General features: G+C 38.8%; 1 protein-coding gene across 2 annotated transcripts in view; it reads left to right on the top strand.

The window, feature by feature from the left end:
- Positions 1-15,773, top strand: part of ACOT12 (acyl-CoA thioesterase 12) — a 49,104-nt gene that overhangs the window by 597 nt on the left and 32,734 nt on the right. For both annotated transcript variants that reach the window (XM_059418166.1, XM_059418165.1), the window contains exons 2-4: positions 7,326-7,395; positions 12,831-12,891; positions 15,023-15,124. In XM_059418166.1, coding sequence (XP_059274149.1) covers positions 7,326-7,395; positions 12,831-12,891; positions 15,023-15,124 — 233 coding nt within the window. The remainder of the gene's footprint in view (positions 1-7,325; positions 7,396-12,830; positions 12,892-15,022; positions 15,125-15,773) is intronic.

Raw genomic sequence — 15,773 nt, 5'->3', positions numbered from 1 at the left:
GTTTTTCAGAGCCATAGTCTCTCATGGTTCACCTCCCCTTCCAATTTACCCCAACCCCCTTCTCTCTAACTCCCCATGTCCTCCATGCTTTTCGTTATGCTCCACAAATAAGTGAAACCATATGATAATTGACTCTCTCTGCTTGACTTATTTCACTCAGCATAATCTCCTCCAGTCCCGTCCATGTTGCTACAAAAGTTGAGTATTCTTGAGGAGAGAGAAGGAAGGAGAAGGTCTTTACAGTTGTGAGCCCCGGGCAGCGGGGAACTTGAAGGACTGAGCTAGTGCATCCAACATGAGAATGACCCAGACCAGTGATTCTCAAACATTTTAGCCTTAGAACTACTTTACTCCAATATATAAGTGAGGACCCAGAGAGCTTTTGTTTATGTGGGTTACTTTTTTTGATGTTGACTATAATTTAATTCATGTAAAAAGAACAAGAATAAGCCCATGACATACTTTTGTTGAAAAAAAAAAAAAAAAACCCTACATTTTCAACAATGATGAAAATATACTTAGAGGCATGGTACTGCCTCTAAGTGGTACTGGTTTACGTTTCTGCACCTCTCTTTAATGTCTGCTTTGAGAGGAGACTACTCACTTCTCATACTGGCTGCTGCATTCAGTTTGTGGCTACCACACCTTTATTTAAGCCTTGTCTCAGGACATTTGCACCTGCTTCTTATTTTACTATTATGCTCTTCTTTTGGCCCTTTTTTGTCATTATATCTCAGCTTAAATATCCTTTCCCCAGAGAGGTCTTTCTTGGCCACCTGCTTTAAGCAGTTTGATCACAACGCCCCTTTTTTTCCCTTCATGCCACTTAGCAAAATCTGTAATTATTTTGTGTATGGATCTGTTGTTCACCTCTTTATTTCTTGCCTGGCTAATTAGCATGTGAACTGAAGCTAGTTCTCCAGTGCTTAGTAAGCTCTAAATAAAAACCTGCTTTTATGGATGGGTAGGTGGGTGACGGATGGGTCCAGACCTTGGAATCTCATTTCTAAAATGAAGTCAGACTTTGCATATGGCACTTAACAGACTCAGCAAATGTACATTTTGAAGGAAAATATGTTAGGATAAACTACTAGAGCTGGAAGGAACTTAAAATCATTATCTTAGGACTCTTATTTTACAGAGGACAAAAGTAAAGCACAGATGATTACAGAACCCTGCTTTTCTCACCGAGCATCAATAGGGTTTGTAATCCCCCGTGTGTAAACCACCCACAAAATTCAGTCACATATTTATGCCAATCTGCTTGTTTGTTTTCTGTTTGTTGATAGGTCTGTTTGGTTTCTGTCTTAACAGTTTTTATCAGTATTTGAGGTCGATTATAATTACATAAATAATGGAAGCATGAATATAAAATTAATTCACATCTAAGAGAAGTGTAAAAGTCATTGAGGTTGCTAATAATAATGATGCCTTTTGCCAAGGCAACTGAATATATTATGTGAATCTTGCAGTGACTTTTAGTTATCTCACTTAGTGCCTCTGTCCTGTAAAGGATAAACAGTTGGCCTCCTGCACTGCCACAAAAATTTCTTGGGAAATCCAGACCACAGATTGATTCAATTGATAACCAGTTAACTCTGATAACCAGATAACTCTGGATGAATGTTGTAGATTACTAACAATACAACATTAAAGAAACCTTTAATATACCATTGGTTTGGACACATGGAGATAACCTGTGTTCACCACCCCATGGTGAGAAGCACCACATAAGCAAGAGACATCATTTAGCCAAGGTGTAACAGAATCTGTGGCCGAGAAATGTTGCACCATAGTGCTTTCCTTTATATAATAAGGATAAAGCAAAAACTTATTTTCCTGGCATTTTCCTGGCCAGAGTTCCTTATTGACCAACACTTTTTTACAGCCACTTACTATGATAAATAGTGATCATATAGTCATAACCCTCAAGGCACAGCCATGACTCCCAGGCACCGCTAGACTCCAAAATATCTTCTCAGTATTTTCAGAAAGATTTAATATGTTCACTATTATTTTGGCATTAAATCTCATTTCTGTCAGTAGCCCCATTTTTCTAGTTCCTTAAACCTAGAGGACTAACGTCATATCTGAGGCATCCTCCACCTTCCATATCCACTTCTTATTTTGAAATGCCACAGACTCTTATTTCCTTCTGTTTCATTTCTGAATCTTTCCCAGGATTTACTCTCTCAGGAGTGGCATGCAAGCCATCCAGTTGGGCAGGTGAGAAATCTAGGAGTCATCCATTCTTGATATCTCTCTCTACCTGGCTTTCCCCCCTACACATTCAACCCATGAGCCAAGTCCTGTCAATGTTACCTTCAAGGAATCACTCAAACCCACCCATTTTGCTATGCTCCCATTACCACCGCCCAGGCCAAGCTACCGTTATCCTTCATGTGAACTTCAGCAATGACTTCTAAATTGATCTTCTCCGTTCATTCTTGTTTCCTCTCCACCCCACATCTGAAGTTCTTGAAGGTGCTAATCTGATCGTATCATACCTTGTTAATCTTCCCTGTTGTCTTCCTTATTAAAGGCTGTAATTATCTAGCATGGGAAGTATCTCCTATCAGAAAAAAAAGTTATATAGGTAACAACTATAAACTCTGGAAAAAATCATTGAATAAAAGCTACTTTTGGCAACTAACAAGTGAACAAAAGCAGATGTAGAAATTTGGAAGTCAACACTTAGAAGAAGAGAATGGTACTATCTAACTTTGTTTCATTTTTTTTTTTTTTAATGACTTTAAGCCTGAAGAAAGACTCCATTTCATTGCCAACTAAATTTCTGATGGAAAACCTACAGACTTGCTTATTTGAAGAACCAGAGGATTTGGGGGAAACACAGCTACTGAAATGTGAGGAGGAAATTTCAAGAAAGGAGTGAACCAGAGAGGCAGCACCCTAAAATCTATGTTTTTTTCTCAAATCTCTGGTGAACCTTGAATTATATATGCATAAGAGAAACTCCAACCTTCCTAGATAATGCCAAAAGAACTAAAAAGGGCTATCCCAATCTCTAGGAAGACAAGAGTTTTATAGTTTGAGTTTAGTTAACTGCTTACTTGGGAAAAAAAAAACAACAAACCAGTACTGTTCAGAGGAACATGTATGAATCCATGATTTATACAGTGTATCACTCCTAATGGCTATGATACAGTCCAAAATTACTTGATATACAAGGAGACAGGAAAATATGATGCATTCTTTTTTCTTTTAAGATTTTATTTATTTATTTAACAGAGAGAGATCACAAGTAGACAGAGAGGCAGCCAGAGTGAGAGGAGGGAAGCAGCCTTGCCACTGAGCAGAGAGCCCGATGTGGGGCTCAATCCCAGGACCTTGGGATCATGGCCTGAGCTGAAGGCAGAGTCTTTAATCCACTGAGCCACACAGGCACCCCAATATGATGCATTCTTAAGTGAAAAGATAATGGAGATCAATCTCTAGATGACCCATGCGCTAGAATTTAGGCTTCTGGGGTTATGTAGCAGCTATTGTAACTGTGCTTGAAGATGTAATAAAAATTATGGTCTAAAGAATGAAAATATAGTAGTAGAGAAATGGAAACGAAAAAAAGAACCAAGGGGCACTTGGGTGTAACATGCTTGTCATTGGGGCCCCAAAAAAGAGGAGAAAAATATGAAGCATAAAACAAATATTTAAAGAAATAATAGCTGAAAATTTCCCACATGTGTTGAAAGACATACATTTACAGATTGAAGAAGATCACAGGCTACCAAGCAAGATGAATACTAAAAAACTCACATCTGAGTACATCACAGGCAAACTATGATGAAAAGAAAATCTCGAAAGCAGGCAGAGAAAAACACTATGCTATACCTAGGAGAATGGCGCTTAGAATTACTTCTGACATTATCAGAAACATTGGAGTCCAGAAGAGGTTGGACCAGTATCTTTAATAATAATTATAAAAGTGTCAACCAAGAACTTCAAGGCCCTGTGCATAGTCTATTCTCAACCAACCCTTCAGCTCTCCTTCTTGCTTTCTGCATTTTTCCCCAAAGATTTTATTATTTATTAGAGTGCATGCTCAAGTGGGGAGAGAGAAGGACAGAGGGAGAGGGAAAGAGAGACTCTCAAGAGGCTCCATGATGATTGTGGAGCCCAAGTCAGGGCTCAATCTCATGACCCTGAGATTATGACCTGTGTTGAAATCAAGAGTCAGGTGCTTAACCAACTGAGCCACCCAGGCACCCCTCTTGCTTTCTGCATTTTATCTTCAAAGACTTTGATCAGGATCTTTGTATATGGTGTTCCCTCTGCTCATTGTGTTCACCTTTTTTCTGTTCTTCCTCCCCAACACATCTATTTCCGTCTTAATCATCTTTCAGATCTCTGCTGAAGCATCCCCTCCAGGTGCATCTTCCTGACATCCCATCTATGCCTGGTTTCTCTGTTACGACTCCCATAAAAACCATGTTTTCCTTAGGGCACTTAATTCATTTTGTTATTACTTGTTCATTTTATTAATCCCTGGCTTCTCCACTAGACTCTGAGAACAGAGATCATGGCTGTTATATATTGCCAGCCCCTTACATAGATGCTAGCATATCATGGATCTTTAGTCAACATCTGTTAAAGGAATGAATGAAAGGAGATACCACCACTTTAATCAATCATCATCTCATACCTGATCACAACCATTTAGCTAGTCTGCTACTATTCCCAGCTTGTCTCAGCTTCTCCACAAAATCAGTAATAGCTTTAGAGTTTCTCCACTTTTATTGGTGAAGAAGGACAGTCATTGTATGGAGGAGAGTCAAAATCAAAAATCAAGAGCAAGTTTGTCTTATTGAACTTATAGATGACACACTTGTAAACAAAATAAAAGAACTGCATAGAAACACACGTAAAAATTGTGGTCCTATGTTGGTTCCCCATAGTTTTGTTTTCTGTTTTTAATTTAATGACCCTTAAAAGTCTATAGTGTAAACTGTAAATTGAGCCTCTGAAACCCATATCTAGCTAAGCACTTCTCTGAAGAGTGTTCCTTGACTGCTCTTTTCTGAGAGTTCCTATTGCTTCTGTAGTCAAATCTACTATGTAGAAGAATGGAGTTGATATTTCTAAGCCTAAATTTCCTCATTTGTAAAGGTAAACTAAAAATGGTACCAACCTCATGTAATTGACATCCATAAATACACAACTCAGTGCCTGGTCAATAATACATGTTTGATAAATGGTAACTATTATTATGATAATGTTTGTTCATGATCCCAATCTAGTTTAATGCTATATATTATATATATATAACACAAATTATAATATGACATATAAATTATATATAGTGCTATATATAGTGACAAAATTTGTATTTATATATATATATATTCACTATATATAGTGACAAAATATGTAGTTATATATATATATAATAGATGCTTGATATATATAATAAAAATTTAGCCTTGCTGATTATTGCCCTTTAGTTATCATTTAAATCTTTCAAAATTGGTCACTTAGATTGACATATGTGGTAATGGTTTCTTAACAAGAATAGTTTCGAAGAACATCCTGTTCTTCTTCTTTAGAAGAAGGAACATCCTGTTCCTTCATGTCAGGTAAGTGGGATGAATGTCCTTTAGGTACTCCTTAGTTTATGTTTTATAGCACATATTTGCAAGGTTCCAGTAGTTCTCTGAAAATCTTAAGCTCCAAAAGGGCACCAGCTATGGCCGGCTCTCTAATTGCCCCCAAGTAGACTTGGTAAGAGATGGGACCGACTCAGCTCAGTATCTGGAAATCAATAAGGATTTAATCATTAAGGACTTAATTCCTGTTAAATCAGGAATTTAACAGGTGTTTGATACACTGAATTCAGTTGAGCCCAAGTTGAGTATTTCTGAAGTCTGATACTTTTACATTCCCTTCCTCTCACTGAACTTAATAGCTGGGAATCCAATCTTCTGCTCTCCATCCCTCATACACAGAGTGCTGCTATGGTTACCTTTTGATAACTCAGTTTGCATTATGTGCATGTTTGGAAAAACAGTTTCTTATTTCCAACTGGTAAAACCAAAATTCCAGTTTTCTGCAAATGACATTATATGACAGGGTGTCCTAAATACCTGCTTTCTGGAGTATTTTCTTGCCTCTTTTTATCTCGCATGGTCAGGTATTACTGCAGTTAAAGTATCCACATGAAGAAGACAATGTCCACGCAATTTACCATCTCTTCCATCTCTTCCATCATGTGGAAGCAGGAGCGATGTCTCCAAAATTGGGGTTAGAAGTTCCTAAAAAGCCAGCACAATCTCTTTGGATTTTAACTATTCATCAAAATCAGATTCTGGCCGAAGCACATGTCCACATTTTTCCTGAAGAGAATAAGTTCTGGCTTTTTTTTATATAAAAAAAAAAAAAATTGGGAGCCCGGGTGGCTCAGTTGGTTAAGCCACTGCCTTCAGCTCAGGTCATGATCCCAGGGTCCTGGGATTGAGTCCTGCATCAGGCTCCTTATTTGGCAGGGAGCCTGCTTCTCTCTCTGCCTCTGCCTGCCACTCTCCCTGCTTGTGTGCTCGCTCACTTGCTCTCTCTCTCTCTTTCTCTCTGACAATTAAATAATAAAATCTTTAAAAAAACATAAAACAAAATCAATAATCAAAAAAACCCCACTTTAACAGATTAAATGCAGACATGGAATATGGACATAGCTAGGGTTTCTTCCTTAATCTCTTTCCACCCTATTTAATACTGTCCTCTCCAACATAATTAATACATACTGAATTTGAAAATAATGAACAATAAACATTGACTAAATACCTCGTATGTGCCGAGTATTTCTCTGACACCCAGAGAAGCTGCTCTCTGATTTGGAGTATGATTTTAGGATCTCCATACTGTTCAGTGCTTATACATGTTAACTGGTCAAAATATAAGCAGCTTCTGGTTATGTGGGATAATGGATACAGCTTTAATGCATTGTTTTTAAAACAAAAGGAGGGTAGTATCTGTCAAAATATTTGAAGTTGGCACCAACGAACTAAAATTACTATTTCAATCGCTAGATATACTAGGTATCGGTATTGAATTTCAAATCAAAGACGGTGTAAGTTAAAACTTAGAAGAAAGTACAGTCATTTCAATGCAATAGAAACACAACTTAAGAGCTGAAGAACTGTTACTGACCCAGGTCTCCCCCAAGTGTGTACTCCCCCAAGTACCCAGAGTGGTACTTAACCTGAACCAGAGATGAGCTACTAGAATAAGTCCATTTAGTTTTTATTTCTTTTCCCTTGTGCTGAAATGTTTAAACGTAACTATTGATGCAGCCCGTTTTCATCTGTTTTTTGAAGCTGAAAAACATGCCGGGGTTTCCTGTGTTACAGCCTCAGTGGATGACATACAGTTTGAGGAGATGGCAAGGTAGGTGGCATCACTCTACCACACCTGTCTCCCACCCTTATTGGCTCGTTTACAACATATATTTGTGGCACCTGTGCTCATTTATTTGGCGTCAGTGGTCCAGTTTGTTAATAAAACCAGTAACAGTTGACCTCGTGTAAATCAGTGGAATAGTAATTGCAGGACCTACTTTTAGTAAAGACTTTTAAGTATAAATTCACAGTCCTGATTTCGTGGAGAAATAGCTCTCTACAAAAATACATTCTGGTTTGAGACAGAGCAGGATTTCCGAAAGCTGCCTCGTAATGGCTTTTTCCTTGACTAGAAGAATAATTAATGTTAATAAGCAGGTCTGTGATGGTGAATTTCATCATTAGGTTGTTGGTAAACATTGATTCATCTTGAGTACAGATGTTAAATTAGGAAGAACATATTATGTGAGGGAGCTTGTATGTGCTTTACCATCTCTTACTGCAGAAAATTTCAAGATTAACGAAGGTTTCAAACATACACGGAAGTAGAGATTGGAATAGTGAATCCCCACGGACCATCACCCAACTACAACAATGACCAACTGAGGGACACTCTTGTTTTATTAGCTTCCCCACCCCCACGCACCTGAATGACTTTGAAGGAAATCTCAGGCATCATCTGTGAATATTTCATTATATATTTCTATATGATAAGAGCTCTTTTAGGAAACATAATAACGTAATCACAGCACCATTAACAGAAATCGATATTCCCAGTGGTCTCCAAAAATGTTTTTTTTTTTAATTAAACAATTGATTTCTTGAATCACGATTCAGTATGGTTGATAAGCCTTTTCACATAACATTTTCTCTTCTTTCATTTCCCTTAGTTTATTTATTAAAGAAACCTGGTAATTTGTCCTAGAGAGTTTACCACATTTTGTATTTGCTCATTGTATCCCCGTTTAAGATGTTCACCCATTCTTTGTATTTCTTGTAAAATGATAGTTACGTCTAAAAATTGATTTGATGAAGTTTTGATGTTTTGGTAAAGCCATTTCTTATCAAGAGCACATAATGTCTGATGAGTGTTACCTAGAACATTATTTCATTAGTTACTGATACAATGGTGATATGCCAACCCTATCATTTCGTCTTCATTTATTTTCTCAAATATTTGCTTAGAGAGACCATTTGTCTCATTAATTACTTGGCTATCCTTAAGCAAAGTTTGTCCGGGAAAGACAGGCGTAATTCTTTTCCTTTATATAATATCATCATAAGCTCATGGACTTTAACATAGTTGATACATTTCAGTTTGGGTGTGGTTATCCTTATGGATACTCAAATTGCCTTGTCTTTGAAGAGTGGGAGCTTCTTCAATCTGGTTCCTAAGTTCTTTGGACATAACCCCAAAGTTAGAAGTATTCAGTAACTCCATTACTTTCTGGTTTGACAGGGTGGGCTCACCTTTTACAAAACTTAGAGTCGTACATTTCTTCAAAAAAAAATAGTAAAAAAAAAAAAAAGTAAGTAGAGATCACAATGTGGGCAGAAAATGTACTCATTTATAAAGGGTTGGTCAGTATTTCTAGGTTTTTTCCAGGGGACAGAATTAAGAATGATTTGTTTTTCAAAGGGTTTATTCTAATACCTGTAATAAATTGGATTGTATGGTTTTACTTAATTTCTTGGATTTTATGTTTGTATCTCTGTTTTTTGTTTTTGTTTTTCCCTGAATATCTTGATCCTTGAAGGCATGAACATAACTAACAAGGAAAAGGAAGAGAGAAGGCCATCTGTTTCTCGTCTTGGGTGGTTCTCAAAGACCATGGGGGTAGTTGCCACGGTTTTCAAGCCCTGAATAGTCTTGTCCAGTAAGATGCTCAGCCTGTCTCTCCAGGCTTACTCTTACATTTATCTATTTGACATTTATTTATTTAGAGACAAACAAAATTAAGTTTAATAAAATCACGTGCATGAAGAAATTATTTCTTCAAAACTGACACAGAAGAAATATTTGGCTTGAATTAGAATCACAGACATGGCAAGACCTTTATAGATCAGCCCAACCTTCTTTTTTGTACCAAGGAGAAACTGAGGCATAATGCTCTGAGAAAACTAGGGATTGAGGGTGCTTTGACCTGGATCTTCTTAAGCTTAATCCAGTGCTTTCCCTGACCCACTTCTGTGGGGTTTTTTTGAATACTTTTTAAATTTTTATTGAACACTTCCCAGTGGCTCTCAGAGGCAGCTGGAGTGTCACTGTTAGATCTCTGGACATTCTAGAGTCTTATAAAAGCAGATAAAGTTCCAATGACTAAGCTCACACACTAGCAATGGGATTTTTCCCTAAGGAGAAAAAAATTACATGGGTTTGTATCTCGATAAAATTACAATTACTATGAATCCAAACTTGTTTAAGACTAGATAGAAGCACCATTATTAAATTTAGGAATGCCAATGGTGTATTGTGATAAAATATCTATTATATATTTTCTAAACTTAAATTCTATAAACTAGACTTAACTAATGACCTCATTAGTGAAATGTGGGTTGCCATTTTGCTCCATTTTGCACAATTTTATGTTTCTGTAATCAGAAAGGATTTGTGGCCACTAACATCATGGAAAGGGGCCTTTTTTTTTTTTTAAAAAAAACATAGGACCTGAACCATAAAAAGAGAGAAGTGAAAGCTACATATAGAAAACCGTATAATTTGGTTATCCAATTTAAAAATATCCAATATTTTTAAAATTCTCAGATATTTATTGCCTATACAAAAAGTACTACTCTGTCCTCTGTAGGATATATGAATAATTATGGTACAATTTTGGAGTATAGCAGTCACTAAGCCTGGTGAGAGGCAGACAGATACATAATCATCAGAATAGAAAGCATGACAGGATGCAGGCCTAGAGTGAAATAGAAACTCCATTTTCTGGGGTAGTTTAAAAAGGTGCATGTTTTGACTGTAGAATCAATGAGAGGGGTGGCATTTAATGTGTGCCTCAAACGAGGTATAGATTTTCATCTGGTGAATAGGAGAAGGACTTCACATAATGAGGTATGTGCAAGAATCCAAGCATGAGGCTGAGAAGGAGCAGAAAGTGCTCGGGAAGAGCCTGGTCTACAGAGAGGTGAGGCTCCAGCAAGAGACTGGAGCCAGATAACAGAAGACCTTGAATGCCATGCTGTGCAACTGGTTTTCTTGAGTTGAAATTCTGGTCATTCCATCCACCTGACATTCAGCACTGAGAGTTTCATTTGGTGGACAACCAGATTCTTTGGAATTCCCTTACCTTTATTTATTTTTATTTTTTAAAAGAGAGTTATTTGTGTGAGAGAGAGACAGAGACACCACACGAGGGAAGGGCAGAGGAGGGAGAAGGAGAGAGAGAATCCCAAGCAAACTCCCCACTGAGCATGGGGTTCCACACGGGGCTCAAAAAGGGGTTCGACCCCATGACCTTGAGTTCATGACCTGAGCTGAAACCAAGAGTCAGACCCTCAACCGACTGAGCCACCCAGGTGCCCCTGGAATTTCCCTACTTTTAAAGGCAGGACAGTGCTCACAGAAGAGACAAAAGTGGCCTGTGCTTCCCCCTCTTCAACTGTGACTGACAGGCATAAAATTTTAGTAGTTGATGAGTACAAAGTACTGTTGTAGCTTTGGAGAGGGACTCTAACTCTGCCTGGCACTATTACTGTGAATCTGTCCTAGAAAGTTGACTGAACAGAGCTAGGAAGGTTACAAGGAAGATATACAAGGGAAAAAACAAAATTGATTTGGGTTTGTGTGTGCTCCATGTGAGGATTAAGATAAATTGGGTAGTGTGTGTGGAGGTAGCTAACACTGAGACTAGTAGAGCCTCCATGACTATTAGTAGAATCTGTTGAGAAAAATTTGGAAATAGGGCTCTGAGTTTCAAGAATGAGGTCCTGGCTAAAGATGTAGGTTTGAGAATCATTTGTATAAAGATGACAGGATCATGGACAAGAACAAGGTCTTCTAGAGAGAAAGTGAAGTGAGAATAGGACAAAGGACAGAAATTTAGGAGATGTCTACACTGAAGGGATGGGTTAAGGAAGAGAAATCAGTGAAGGAAACCGAGATAGAAAAGAGAACACTGTTTTGGAATGCAAGGGAAGAGAAAGCTTCCTGAAGAAAGGCATTAAATGAGGTGAGACGTTGGATTTAGCTGTTAGGAAGTGACTGTGGAAGGATCAGAAGTGAGATGTGGAGGCAATAGCCAGATTTGAGGGGCTGACAAGTGAGTGGGAAATGAAGCCCTCACACTTCGGCCCCTGGAAAAATCATCTTCTTTGAAGACCCATCTCAAATGTCACCTCTCCTTTGACTCCTTTCCCAAGTTTTGTATCCCAAGATACAAAAGCATCTATAAGAAGAGGCTAATTCATGAATTAGCCTCTTCTTAGCCTCTTCTTATAGATGCTTTTGTATTACTCGAGCCTTTCTTTTTCAAGAAGTTTCATAGCATTGCCCTTCATCTGTCTATGGACTGTGTCCCAGGTGAAGACTGGTCTCCTTGCGGTCAGCAACCTTATCTTGCTCACCACTGTATCCTGAGGTCTTAGCTCAGTGCCAGGACTAGTTGTAACTCAGTAAACATTTCCTAAATGCATGAGTTAGAAAAAGAAAGCAGTATCTTAGGAGAAGAGAAAAGATGGTGAGAGAAAATAGGGTTGAGAGAAAGATGTTTAGAAAGAAGCAGCCTTGAGCATTTTCATAGACTGTTAAGAAGTCAGGGAAGGGGTCAAGGGCACAGGTACAGAAAGCGGTCTGGAAGAGACCTGGCTTTCTTCCTCTGAAACAGAAGAGTAAGAAGAAGAAAATGGAGAGTGTAGTTTAACTTTGAAAGCAAGGGGGAAACATTGAGCAGGCTTACAGTGGGTGGACCCTTAAGGTAAAGGGGACAGGAGGTAGCTGGGGAGCCAGAACCCAAAAGGTCTGAAACAGTTTCAGATGGTATGACCAGGAGTTCTATAGTCGTGGAGAGCGAATGTATCCTCCGGCCGTCCTGAGGGTCCGTGTAAACCTGGTTGAAGCTGATCCATTGGCCGCTTGCTCATTTGTATCCCATTTATTTGTGAACAAACATTTAAAAATAAGTATCATTGTACAGGTTGGCTTGTGTGTTTGTTTTAACTTCTCTCAAGGAAACAGCTGTGATATAATCCAAGTATCTGTTGCAGATTTTGGAAGTCGTTTTGCGCACCGTTTTGCAAAGGCCCTTTTCTGTTTGAATAGAAGTAGTCAGCGAACACACAGGTGGCTTACAGTGACTGGCGTCTGTTTTTACAGCTGCCTTTTTCTGTTATCATTAACCCGAGGTTTCATGTATGAACATTATCAGCATGACACAGGGGACTGCTCTATGGCACGTCCATTTAGGTGAATCATTTAAGTCTGAGATGAGCTGTGCTAGGATTACTAAAGTCCCTCCTTCTCTTTTTAACTAGAGTTGGACAAGTTATAACCATCAAAGCAAAAGTTACCAGAGCTTTCAGCACAAGCATGGAGGTAAGTGACCTCATTTCTCCTGACTACGGGTGCCCATCTCTTCAGAGGACAGAGGAGGAGTTCTGGAATAATTTGGAGTGAGATTCTGAATTTCAGAAGGTCCTTGAATCTGTGGTCAGGTTTATAGGTAAGTAATAAGGGCCTTGTGTTTCCCAGTCGACTCTGCTACCAAAATTCAGTGTGATGCCATGCACTATTTGCACGAGAAGGGTACACAGAAAGTAAACGCACAAGGGAGAAGGGCACTCTCTTGGTTCTTTGCAAAGTATGGGTTTTATTTCTTGATTATTCTGACTCTCCTTGTTCTCCGTCTCTTCACCTTCTCCTGGAAACCAGCCCCATAATTAGTTAGTTTTTGAAAGGAAGAGTAACTGAAGTGAGAAGGGAAGTTTGGAAGATTTCTCTACTACATCCACTTGGTTTTGATTTCTTTATTATAGTTGTGATAGCAACATTTTCAGAGGCTTTGGGAATCGCTGTCCAGGAAAGGAGTAGCAGGAAAGGAGTTACTGGATCTGATATTGCAACTTTGAGGTTGGTTAGTACCAGTCCCTTTGATCTCTGGTCACAGAAGACAGGAAGGGATTACATTTATTGGTTGAGCACACAGTAACAGAGTCCCCACAGACTAGGGGGCTTAACCAACAGAAATGTATCATGTCACAGATCTAGAAGCTTGAAGTCCTAAATCAAGGTGTCAGTAGGGTTGACTCTTTCTGAGCACTATGCAAGAGAATGTGCTCAGGGCTCTCCCCGGGCTTCTGGTGATTTGCTGATGCCTTTGGAGCCCTGCTCCATCAGCCCCATCTCTGCCTTCCTCTTTGCCATGAGAACACCATGGTTTTGTGTCTGCATCCAAATTCCCCCTTTTTATAAGGACATCAGCACATGGGATCAGGAGCCTCTCTACTCTGGCTCATCATAACCAGTTATATCTGAACCACCCTGCTTCCAAAGTAAGGTCACATTATAAGGTGCTGGATTTGGTGGGGGACACCAATCAACCCATACTGCTCTTCAATAGAACTGTTTGGCAGTAACCTTCCCTACGGTGATGGCTTTACCCTAGTATCCATATGAACAGGACACAAAACACTTGAAATCAGAAGAGAAATGTTTGTGTTAAAAAACAGCTCTCTCAGGGTTCCTGGGTGGCTCTGTGGGTTAAGGCCTCTGCCTTCTGCTCAGGTCATGATCCCAGGGTCTTGGGATCGAGCCCCACATTGGGCTCTTTGCTCAGCAGGGAGCCTGCTTCCTCCTCTCTCTCTGCCTACTTGTGATCTCTGTCAAATAAATAAATAAATAATCTTAAAAAACAAAAAACAAAAAAACCAGCTCTCTCAGCACCAGTTAGGATGGTGCTTTCTCAGCTGTGAGCTCTGACGTTTGCCCCACGGTAGCCACTGGGCTTGGCCTCTCTCCTGAGGGCTAGTGCTCTTCTTTATATTCAACCCAAACACGAATAACAGCTCCTTTTCCTCTGTCCTCTTCCTTTTATTCTCGGACACAAGCTAAAGTTTCCACAGGAAAAAGCTACAGATAACACGGTGCCATTTTGTCCACGTTGACTTGGTTATGAAACCGAAAGACTAAAGATTTTAAAAAGTTGTGGCCCATCTCTCCAACAGTCTACAAGGTGTTCATGAGTATCTTGTTTTCAAAAGCATATTCAGTAACAACGGGATTAGAAAATGCTTGTCAGATAATGCCGGTTTTTAAAATTACAGTATGAAACTATGAACGCAGTATGTGACTTTCTGTGTGTCTTTATATACATATACATAAAACTGGAAGAAAATTCACCTAAACATCAGTAATTATTAGTCTGGGTGGTGGGATTGCTAATAATATTTGCTCTGGATAATGAGATTACATTTTTATCTATTTTTATGTTTACCAAAGTTACCATGGAGATGGTAAATACGTATTTTTCTATAATCAGAAAAAAAGTTACTTTTTAATTTTATGGAACATCACTGAGTGAACAGTGTTGCTTAAAAATAAATTAAAATGCTGATTTTATTCAAAAACAAAAGAATGATGAATTACATCACGGAATCTTGATTGCTGCAATCTTGTGTGTTATCTGGATGGCTGGACGTTTACTGATTTATTTTTCTTTTCATTTTAGATCAGCATCAAGGTCGTAGTCCAGGACATGTTGACTGGTATTGAGAAACTTGTCAGTGTGGCTTTCTCTACCTTTGTAGCCAAACCAGTTGGAGAAGAAAAGGTAAATTTTCTCTGTGAAGGAATGTCTAGCTTGTTACTCAGGGACATGTTAACGGTTGCATCAGAATTATTATGGACAAAAAGACCTTTCTTCTTACTGTGACATGTGCTTTCCCAAGATTTGTCATCCACCCCTATTTCTGTAAAATAATTCTGTGTGGTAAGAGAGTATTAACGGACTTTAGATAAAGGGAGATAGATATAGCCAGTCGGTAAAAAAGGAAAAAAATACTGTTTTAAATGATCTGAAGGGTCTGTCATTTCTCAAAAATAGTGTTCACTGGTTTTGTTCTTTTCTTTTGTGGTTACATAACTCAAAATTGAGTTAAAATAATTTTTCTTAAAAGCAAGAGTGATGTAGTAAGCCGTTGCGTGTTGTGGTCCAATTGTCTGTTTCTTCCTGAAGGAAGAATGTCAGAAAGGCTGAACGAAGCTTCAGGGAGTATGGAATAAAAACAGCCTTAGAATAAATATGTTGTTCTGATACGTGTGCCCTGGGGGCTTGCCTGGCTATTGGCCAAGAGCAGCTTGTCTGTAGTCTCCTGGGAATTTACTCATTATGGTTTCTTGGCTTTCCTTTTTGGGATCAGGGTATCCGGGAGAGGATGCACATTTAGTCTAAGCAATTTTAAATGCAATCATCCAATTAG

This window comes from Mustela nigripes, chromosome 12, assembly GCF_022355385.1.
Source record: "Mustela nigripes isolate SB6536 chromosome 12, MUSNIG.SB6536, whole genome shotgun sequence".
Lineage (NCBI taxonomy): Eukaryota > Metazoa > Chordata > Mammalia > Carnivora > Mustelidae > Mustela > Mustela nigripes.
The sequence above is the reverse complement of the archived record's forward strand: the minus strand, read 5'-3'. Positions and strand labels throughout refer to the sequence as shown.